This window comes from Nesoenas mayeri, assembly GCF_963082525.1.
Source record: "Nesoenas mayeri genome assembly, chromosome: 10".
Taxonomy (NCBI): domain Eukaryota; kingdom Metazoa; phylum Chordata; class Aves; order Columbiformes; family Columbidae; genus Nesoenas; species Nesoenas mayeri.
In genome coordinates, this window is record NC_137560.1 from 3,922,051 (window position 1) to 3,932,971 (window position 10,921).

A 10,921-nucleotide genomic window follows, 5' to 3' on the forward strand; every position below is an offset into this window, starting at 1 on the left:
CCCATCTCGCATTACAAAAACTAACCAGATATATTGTATGATAGACATAAAGGCAATTTCCAGCTTTCTAAATGCAAAACATCTGAATTTGCATTATATAAAAAGTATATACCGAAAATTATTTTCTGCCACCCCATTCTTCTTTTTAACGAATTACCCATTTTCCTGGATGCATCATTAATATAATTAACATTTATTTGAAGCCTTTAACAAACAGAACTTAAACCCCATGTCCATGGAAAGCCTAAAATGACTGTGCATACGAATGGACATTTCTTGCTTTGTGCACTTTTAAATCTCTACTGTGTTTCTGGAGGATCATGGAATCACAGGATGTCAGGAATCAGAAGGGCCCTGGGAAGCTCATCCAGTGCAATCCCCCCATGGAGCAGGAACACCCAGATGAGGTTACACAGGAAGGTGTCCAGGCGGGTTGGAATGTCTGCACAGAAGGAGACTCCACAACCTCCCTGGGCAGCCTGGGCCAGGCTCTGACACCCTCACCTCCAACAAGTTTCTTCTCATCTTTCAGTGGAACCTCCTGTGTTCCAGTTTGCACCCATTGCCCCTTGTCCTATCGCTCGTTGTCACCGAGAAGAGCCTGGCTCCATCCTCCTGACACTCACTCTTCATATATTTATAAATGCCCCAAACCAAGCAGTGGTGAGCTTACCGAAGTTAAAACTTACTTATATCTTCAGCGAAGATGATACTCGTGAGACGTGTGGGCTGGGAGGAGCGTGCCTGGACAAGCGCTTTCTGCGAACACTGGCGCTCGTCCTGATCCGCCAGCTCTATGCTCGCCACCTCCGGCCTGGTGGAGGACCTGCAAGATTATGGGGTTGTGTTAGCGGGATCTGAGTTACTGCTGGACGGAAATCCGGTTTAAAATCATTTACATGAGAAACGCTACATGGTCAGGACCAGACTTTCAGAAGAGCTGCATTGCAACAGCTACTTGAGGAGTTGAGAAGAAGGCGTAGAACAAGCAAAACCACATAGATGTTTGCTACATCAGAGCCTCTGAACAAGTAAGAGACATTTTTTAATCAAGAAATTAAAAAAATTGATTTAGTCTGTTTAGCTGAAGTGTGTAACACTGTAAAACACGCAAAGTCGTATAATCATCTTTGGTGACATGTAAGTCTACATGGAATTCTGACCTAAAATTGATGCATCTGCTATTTCCTGCTCTGACTTGTATGGCTTTTCTAAAGACAACGGCTCCAGGAATGAGGTTGTGGGAAGCTCACCATGTGCCAAAAACATCAAGATGAGGAAAAACAAATAAATATCTAAGTTATTAAAAACCAAGCCTCAAATTCCATTTGAGATAGCAGCAATATACATCTGAGGCCTGAATGTGGAGTGCTCAAAGCAATTAAAGTACTGAAGCAGGTCACACGTCTTGCCCTTGTGGCCAGGAAAGTCAATGGTACCTGGGGTGTATTAGAAGGGGGGTGGTCAGTAGGTCAGAGAGGTTCTCCTTCCCCTCTACTCTGCCCTGGGGAGACCACATCTGGAATATTGTGTCCAGTTCTGGGCCCCTCAGTTCCAGCAGGACAGGGAACTGCTGGAGAGGGTCCAGCGTAGGACAACGAAGATGATTAAGGGAGTGGAGCACCTCCCTTATGAGGAAAGGCTGAGGGAGCTGGGGCTCTTTAGTTTGGAGAAGAGGAGACTGAGGGGTGACCTTATTAATGTTTATAAATATATAAAGGGTGAGTGTCAGGAGGATGGAGCCAGGCTCTTCTCAGTGACAAACAATGATAGGACAAGGGGTAATGGGATCAAGCTGGAACACAAAAGGTTCCACTTAAATTTGAGAAAAAACTTCTTCTCAGTAAGGGTGACAGACACTGGCCCAGGCTGCCCAGGGGGTTGTGGAGTCTCCTTCTGTGCAGACATTCAAAACCTGCCTGGACATGTTCCTGTGCGACCTCACCTGGGCGTTCCTGCTCCAGCAGGGGGATTGGACTGGATGATCTTTAGAGGTCCCTTCCAATCCCAAACATACTGTGATACTGTGAAACAGTCACAGAACGTCACCCCTGTGAGCGGGCCGAGCTGCCGCCTGGTTTGCAGCACTGGGTCCCCACCAGAATCACTGCAGAGTAGCTCCCGGCTCCCGAATCCAGCGTCCCAAACAGCCACCTGCTTGCCCAGGGATCCCACCTCAAAGCTCTTCCACAAGGGATGAAGGATTAAAACAAATCAAAGAAAGCTCTGCTGACAAAACTGTTGAGGAATTGGTGCTCTCTGATGATGGTGGCAGTTCTGATGAAAACATTGCGTTATCTGGCCGATGCAATCTAACCCAGGTACTAGATCCCCACCTAAAGATTGTGAGGCTGGACTGACCCAGACTTTTTGTCTGGAGGATGTTCGAAAATGCCAACCAGTGATCTATGGGGCAAACCTGCTAACTCAGCAAGGAGCTGCAGGGAAGCTTCAAACCAGCAGCAATATCTTACAGGTCCTTCTCTCTAGACAGAGGTTTGCTTGACTTTTGTCACTGGCAGAACCAACAAACTCAAAACAGAGAGGAAGAACATTTCTTGTTAACCAATATCGTAGCCATTTAAAAAAAATAACATATGGCAGTATGTTTGGTTGCAGTCCAGGTGAATATGGACCAGTCTGGTTGTAATCGCTGCAATAAAATGACAAACCTTGTTTCTAGGCTTAAGCAATGAAAAGCACAATTCTGAAGACAAATCCAATCGTGCAAGACCTCGAGATCCCTTTGGTTTGAAGCAGCTGGGAAGACAACAACCAATGCACTTTTCATAAGAACTTCATATGAAACAGAAATACACTGGTGTCAGCTCTCTGCTTCCCTACCTGTGGGTCTGGATTTTATCACATGGTACTGTCCAAATAATGAGGCCTCAAAATCTGGCAATCCAAGGGCATGAAAGCCCAGTCAGAACATTTTTAACTGTGTTTGCTAATGAAGATGTAACAGGTTTGTCTTGAGCGAAATTCATTAAGTCAATGAATTATTAAATCATCATATTGCCATGCTCCCTGCAACATTCTGCTCACAAAAGACTAATTTTAAAGGATTTTGAAACAATAGTAGCAAGCACTAACCAAGAAATTTCAAAGTATCTTAACTGATGAAGGAAAACAACCCATAGCAGTAGGCAATGGACAATCGGAACACCAACTAGAAGCTTAAACCTGAAAATAGTTTATTATATTCTAGATACCTAAGCAACGTGGACAAATATGAGCATATTTTTTTGTATTAGGGTTTACATTGTTTCTAAAATAATATGATTTATTTTCTCTATCAGTAGTACATTTAACTTCGCTATATATTGATTCATTTAAGAGCGAACAACTAGTTATTTTCCTGTTATTCTGTAGGTTCTTAGGCAAGCACAAAACAGTTTTCCAACATTTAGCAAGTTTCTTTAAACAATGTTAGTATTCACAACCAGTAAGGCTTTTGCTGTCCTTGGCTGGTAGGCTTTTTAAGCTGAGCACGTGAATCTGACTTAATATGCACACAGACATTTAAAAATAAGCATTATACGTTTGGAATTGACTTTTACTTTTATTATTTAGTTATTTACACTGCTTAATATTCCCTACCATTGGATTTTTTTTAATTAATTTGCAGGTTTTGTGTTCTTACAGTCTGAAATTGATCGTGTTTATAACACAACAGGGGGTTCGCTGTGTTTTGTGTTTGTTCTTTTAATCTATGGCTGTGCCTTGTAATACATAACCCACTACAGTTTGCACTAACAGCAGTGTGGTCAAATTAAATGTAATTACAGGATATTTTTCAGAATAGAAAAGGGAAGGAACAAATATAAACTAAAAGTCTGCATTGAATTTCAGCTGTAAACTTACACTCCACAATTACAAAGGAACTTTCAAGATTTTACAGCCAAATGCCAGTTAACTCTTAGTTGTCACTGACACAGGGAACCTGAGATTTGATACTACTTGGCCTCTTAACAGTGGTTTATTCATAAAATAGGAGGTAGATTATCAGCTGAATTTCTTACTCTTTTAATACAAATACATTCTTAGTTCTATTAACAATAGGTTGTCTGCTATTTTAGGCAAGTACCTGAGCTGGGCAGGCTAAGTCGGGCCTTTCTGAGGCTTGGCTTACTACTGTAATTTATAATTAAAAAAAAACAACTTCATGACCAATTTTTTTACACCATCGCATATGAAATATTTGACGACCCCTCAATATCATTCAGCAATACCAAAAGAACGTGCTCTTTACAGCTACATCCGATTCAAGGTCAAGTCCAGAAAGGACAAGGCACTGCATATTACACTGGCACTATTCTGCTGTAAGACACACAGAGAGAACAAGAAAAAGAAACTTTGGCTTTAAAATGACATCAAAGGCTGCAATCTATACCCTCTTCCAATTCCAGCAGACCTTTGGCAGCACGTCGGTGTGTGATATTGAGAGCTGGGCTTGTCAGGGGTCAAAATTAGATCCCGCGGAGCAGACAGGGGCAGCATTTCTGGCACCAGCGCCTGTGAGAAACAGCGCGGCAGGGGAGGACGAGAGTGGGGAGGGGAGGAAGAAAAGCCAACAAAAGTCCCAATATTTATTTCCCTCAGAACAAAATCCTGCGTGCAGAGGAGTTAATGACACTTGCAATAAAGACCACCAGGCCACAGAAATGCTCATTTCCATTTCATTCATGATTTTCACCCCCTCCCACCCCCAGATACAGAACTGTGTGCCAAGACTGTATCTACTGTTCTGTAGTACCACACGTTAATACTTCAAGGATTATACTTAATTTATTTATCAGCTCGTTTAAAGATCAGGCAAATGTTACTCTCTTCCTCACTCTAGCAATACTCCGTTGATTCTTACTGCTTCAGCATCTTACATTTGTTTTGTCAGCTCTTTGGACTAAACTCAACTGATTAAATTAACAAAAATCCACTTTTTTTGAGATGTACAAGGACTGTTTGTTGATCTGATGGTTTAGAATTTGTATCAGACATGCGGGCAGATATGTAGCCAGAGGGAAACCGGACAGTTAAAGTTTTCAACAGTTTGATAAGATTGGATCAACCGACGCACTAGGTACCTTATTTCTAGTCACTCTTAGGACTAACACTGTTGACATATAACAATGAAGAGAGATATAAGAGCCAAAAAAGCATCCAGGTGACTGTAGTTTTGTAATAAAAAATAGATTCCCAGAGAACCAGGGATGTGGGAACTGAACCTATTCCAAAGCAAACACAGAGGGAGCCCAAAGAATTCCCTCAAGTCTAATGGATTTTTTACAACACAGTGGCAGATTATCTCCCCATGGTTCCCTCAGTCCTCCCCTAGGATGTTTCTTAGTCACTGGGAAAACAAAGAGCAGGAAGAAAAGAGTCCTTCACCTAGTTCTGTTTTAAAAAAGGGAAACATCAGGCACCATGGAATGAGCCAAGGACAAAGCTTTTGCTCAGGGGATTTTATAGTGATGATCAGCTGGCATGCCACAAACTTCCAAGGACACAGAGCTAAACCAGTGAAGATGGGTATCAAAATCCAGCCCAGGTGCCCAACGGTAACTGGGATATTTCATCAAATCAACTGGTGGCCAAAGGCATTTTACCACAAGTGTTTATCTTTGTGTTTTCTCCAGCTGCATGAAGGAAAATGGCTAGAGACAGACATCTTCCCACTAGGAAAATGCAGTGAATAAATGTGGGTCTAACCAAGTTGTTCTGAAATTAGCTTAGCCTGATGGCAAATTAAAAAATAAAACTAATATGTGACAGCTTGCTTCCAAAACACAAATGTCACACTTTGCATTATTTCAACAATATTTTCCATTCTGTTAACTTTTCTCACATGTAGACACTTTAACTGTGAGACCCGCACCCAAAGAGAGCAAAAGTCTTAAAACATTTAATGGGTGTTGAGCAGTAAATGCTGCCCAAAATTAACAATACTCCCTGTTCTTTCTGTCCTCCTTCCCAGGCAGGTTATGCTCAGATGCAGAAAAAAGTTTTTTCAACAGCAAACCTGCACTGCAGGTTGACACAGCAGCCAAGAGGGAAAACAACTATTACTTCCCCTGCCTCTTGAGCTCTGGCAGAACAACTATGCCACCGATTCACACTACCCAGTCTGGTTTTGAGCCAACGCACTCAGGTAACACAGGGCTGAACCACAGCAGCCCAGCCCCTCTCACTTTACACACAAGAACACCTCAGCCCAGTTCTGAGCTCCTTGTGGTGCCTCCAGGAGTTGGAGCTGCGCTGGGAACGCGGCCGCTGCAGCGCAGGCACCTCCCAGAGAGAGGGAGAACATCCTGCTGCATGCTCTGATGTGTCAGCGGGAAACGCAGAGCAGGCGAGAACCAGAGCAGGGGGAAGGATGGCAGGGGATTATAATCAGTATCTAAGATGTTATTTCATAATATGGAAATTAACAGTCAGCATCTCACACAAAGCAATTTTCAGTGAGAGTCAAAGACAGGGGTTTTTAGACCTGTGGTAAAACAGGTAATCCACGAAATAACAGCAACAAAACCCTCAGATTATCAGAGATGAGCTTGTCGGCTTTATAGCAAAGTACCAGACCCAAATCAGCAATGCTCTATTTAATACACATTTTTAAAACACATAAGCCACAGCACATGTCTCATGGAGCGATAAGATCAATTTACAACCCAATATCAGAAACCTGACAAGATAAGACGCTACAGAATGAGCTTTGCTGGCCAGGTCCCACAGCAGCAGTGTCCGCAGGGCTCTCTGGCAGTACCTGTGCATTGCACAGCTCGGCCGCTGGGTCTTGCTCCACCACCTGCCACCGGTGCTGCTCACAATGGCAATTAGCTTCACGCAGCCTCGTCAGAGAGGGCTCCAGGTGGCAATAAACTCGCCATCATATTTGTAACAAATAACATTGTTCAGGGCCATTATTGCCTTTGAACATTCCCTTATAGGTGAAACCTTTCCATAGCTAAAACTCCGACTTCAGTGCTCTGTGGTTCAAATCCAATAGGTTCTATTGCTCAAAGGTAACTCCTGAATCTTAAACCTCCCACCAGCTCTCTGATGTATCTCAGTTCTACAAGATATGAAATAATGTTACAGACATGTAAGCATATTTGTATGCTACAGATAATTTCTGCTATAAATACCCTGTGCCATGCTGTATGCCTCAAGGGAAAATGGGTTATTTTGTTTGTGTCTTCTCCCACTGTTCCCTAAAAATGTTATCATGGTAAGGCAGATTTCAAGGAGAGAATTTTGCTCCTGAATGCCTTCCTTCTTCCAGGTGTAATTTCTGGTAATTAAAAGATAAATACAGATGTAATTTAAAAGCTAAATATAACTGCGCAGACTGTGTTTTATCCCTGAAGATAGTACCATGTACAATATTTACAGATGGGAAATCCGTATGCTTTGAAAACAAAGCTTTTACCAAAAAAAACAATTTAACATAAAGGCAACCCAAACTCTAGACTGCATGAGCATCTTGAAAATCAGAAAATACTTTAAAGCCATTCTTCTAACTCTATTATTGCTCCCAATCTGCTGGGATGATGATAAAATTTGACCTTTTCCCTTTGAATCACTGGAATTCTCAGACACCACTTCAATCACTTTGAAAATCTCCTGCTTTCAGTGGTAAACCTGAAGCCCCAAAGGGAAACTGGAAAGAAACAAGGCCACATCATCTTCTTGGGACATGGTTTAGTGCTAGAGTGAGGTTATAGTTGGACTCAACAATCCTGAGGGTCTCTTCCAACTGAAATGATTCTATGATTCTATGCCATAGCCTGATTTGTCACAAAACTGGACACTCAGGTATGAATTCTGAATCTTTGAGATGAGTAAGGCAGCCCTTCAAATACTCAAAAGACGTACTTTGAAGACAGATGCTGTTGTAAGACAGCTTCCATCCGCTCCCTCTAACCTCCCCATCACCCACATTACAAAGCCCTGGTCCCCTCTCCATACACTAAGGGCCCAAATCTCACAATTTACATTCCAAATCCCATCTTTCATGCATGCAAACCCACCCACCATTTTGCAAACCCTGGGTGAGAAGCAGTCACTACTTCTGAAGCCATTACATTTGGTACTTCCTAACTCCTTCAGTTTAACGGGCCTCCTTCCAGGAACAGCTACTACTGATGGCTTTGAGGGGAAAGTACAGGAAACTCATCAGCATGTAGCTGCAGAGCTGCCCCCCTCCAAAGCACACTTCGATCTAATCCCCTACACCTCAAGGCCTACAGATGCCATCCAGCAAACATGCTCTGAGCCCCACGACGAGCACTACTACTTCTGCTTGGCCACACATGCCCAGCGGCTGCTTCCTCCTGAGGGCTTTGTAAGCACACGTTGAGTTTTACCACCCACTTCCTGCCAGCCCCTGTAAAGCAGAAGTGAATAAACACACATTTACAACCCCAGTACAGAAAATGACAACACACTCTGTGTGAAGTTGGTGTAGTTTCCTCAGTTCTCAAGCAAAATTAATCTCCAAAGGGCAGCCAGAGGGTGAGGATGGAAAAGCATGTTGAAGCCTACCTGGATGATCTATCACTGGCAACTGGCACCAACAGAACATGTTCTGAAGTGCCTACACATCACCCTCGCTACAGATACATATGTGGACCAAATCTGGTACTTCCCTAGAGTACAGTCTCATATATTTTCATCCGCATATTTCAGTGAGATTTGCAAAGGTCTACATACTTCTGACAGCTGGATTTCACCTGGAACATGCAGAAACAGCTGTATCCAGCCCAATATTGCCTGGCAGTTCACTGGCAAAATAGGACAGACAGTCTACACCTCCTAGATTTTACTAGTGCTTTGATGAGCTTATATTTTACCTTCATAAAATGTACATCACCACATAAATAAAATGCCTTAAAGACTCAGTTGCCTTTAAAGAGTAAGGAAAAAAACCACCCCATACTTGAGAGATTTTCACTAAGACGGTCCATATAAAAATTAAATTACACAAGCACAAGCAGCTCACCTAGTAACGTCCTTTCAGTCAGCTCTTGGAGTAACTCTGATTATTGCTCTTGGGTGCAAACACCCTCAAATGTGTAAGTTGCCACAGACCAAAGGCTTGTAGCCAGCCCAGGGATGAGAAGTGTAGGACCACCAGGCAAATGAACGGATATAGAGTGAAAACACAGCCCTGCACGATGTATTTCAGTAACTGCCAGCCACAAAATAACAACTGAAAACTGCGACATGCATCCATCTGGCACAGAGGAAAAGTATCACCCCAAACATCTCCTGACTGCCACTTTTTTATCAGGTGGGTACCTCCTGCTCATTAGTGATCCAAATTACAATTCTGGCATGCTGAAGGAGTTGGCAACACTTGTTTAACACGAAGGGGACACAGTTTGTAAATCTGCACACACAGCGGTATTCCTCTTTAGCCCTGCGGCTCAGCACAGCCCAGAACCGGCTGCTGCGAGCCTGGCCCACGGGCCTCTCCTGGGGGAGCGGGACAGGGGCGCCCAGCCAGGACACCCCACCTGCCCAGCAACGGGGCTCCAGAAGAAACCCAGAAAACACACGATCTTTTAAAACTTGACTTTTGTCTTCGCCAGTCGACGTGCTCAGGGCGTCGCCAGCGCCAGGAGGCTCTCGGCTCAGCCAGGTGCTGGGACCCAGCCTTTGCACCCACTCCTCAAACTCAAAGCTGCGGAGGGGACACCGGTGGGGTACGCACACGTGGGGTACGCACACGTGGGGTACGCACACGTCGGGCGCGAGGCGCACGCGGGGCACCCGGCCATGGCGGGAATCTCCCTCAGCAGGGACCAGCCCCGGCCGCCACACAGCGCCCCCTCCAGCGGCCTGAACCCCCGCCGCAGAAATTAACCAGCCGTGGTTTGCAGAGCCCAGCCGCTCCCCTCAGGGGTTATCTCCATTTCTGTCCCCGGGCTGCTGGGCCACCCCGCACACGGCCGGAGTGAGGTGAGAAGGGCGAGGGGCGCGGGCCGGGGGCCGCGCTCAGGCCCCGCCGGGCCGCGCGTTCCCGCCGCGGGCTGAGGAAACGCCGCAGGTGCATCTGGCGGGGGGGGAAGCGGCGGCCGAAGGGCGGCGGCACCTGCACTCACCATCGGTAGCAACCCTCGCTGGCCTCCAGCGTGAAGTTGACGCGGGTGCCGCGGGTGAAGGGCAGCAGCACCTTGGGGGTGTTGAGCTTGGAGGAGGCGGTGAGGTGAAGGGAGAGGAGCAGGAGGAGAGCGGGCGCGGGGGGAGCCATGCTCCGCCGCGGGGAACGGCCGCCGGCGGGGGCGGGAAAGGGCGCTGGGACGTCAGCGGCGGGGCCGGGCGCCCCGGGGGGCGGGGGGGCGAGGGAACGGGGCGGGCCCGGCCGCTCTCCTCGCCCCTCCGCCCTCCCTGAGGTGATTCCCGGCGCTGTGGTCCGGGCGGGGGGCGGCCGCCGGGTCCGAGCACCGCAGAGTGTGGCCGAACGGGCTCCTAACGGGGCACAACTTGTTGGGAACGCCTTGGGCGCCTGGAGAGGGAGGTGGTTCGGCTGTGGCTGGTGCTTGCGGCCCAGGTGGTGGTTGTCACCCGCCGGAGCCGCCCCAGCAGCGGCCTCGAGTCGGTCACAAGCGGCTCTTGTCACCCCTTTCCCCGCAGCACCTTCCAGCGGCCTGGGACGGCGCAGCGGGGCGAGCCGGTGCTTTTAAACGGTGGGAAAAAACAAACAACAAACACAAAAAACAGCCAACAGCAAAACACAAAGCAAACCAACAAAAAACACAAACCAAAACAAAGCCCAAACCATTAAGTGGATTAAATCCCAAATCCAATTGATTAGAAAAACCCTAAAAAAAAAATCTGACAGATACAGGTATTACATTACATACTATACTCTTCCATTATGGTACATACAGTGATGCTGACAGCCAAGTTAAGC

General features: G+C 46.0%; 1 protein-coding gene across 1 annotated transcript in view; it reads right to left on the minus strand.

Annotated features, from left to right (window-relative positions):
- The window catches only part of NUP210 (nucleoporin 210), a gene marked incomplete at its 5' end in the record, with an annotated part of 64,214 nt that extends 53,956 nt beyond the window's left edge, over positions 1-10,258 (minus strand). Inside the window, 2 exons of the mRNA XM_080350422.1 lie at positions 690-826; positions 10,110-10,258. Of these exons, the coding sequence (XP_080206548.1) occupies positions 690-826; positions 10,110-10,258 (286 nt within the window). The remainder of the gene's footprint in view (positions 1-689; positions 827-10,109) is intronic.
- Between the last annotated feature and the right edge of the window lie 663 nt (positions 10,259-10,921).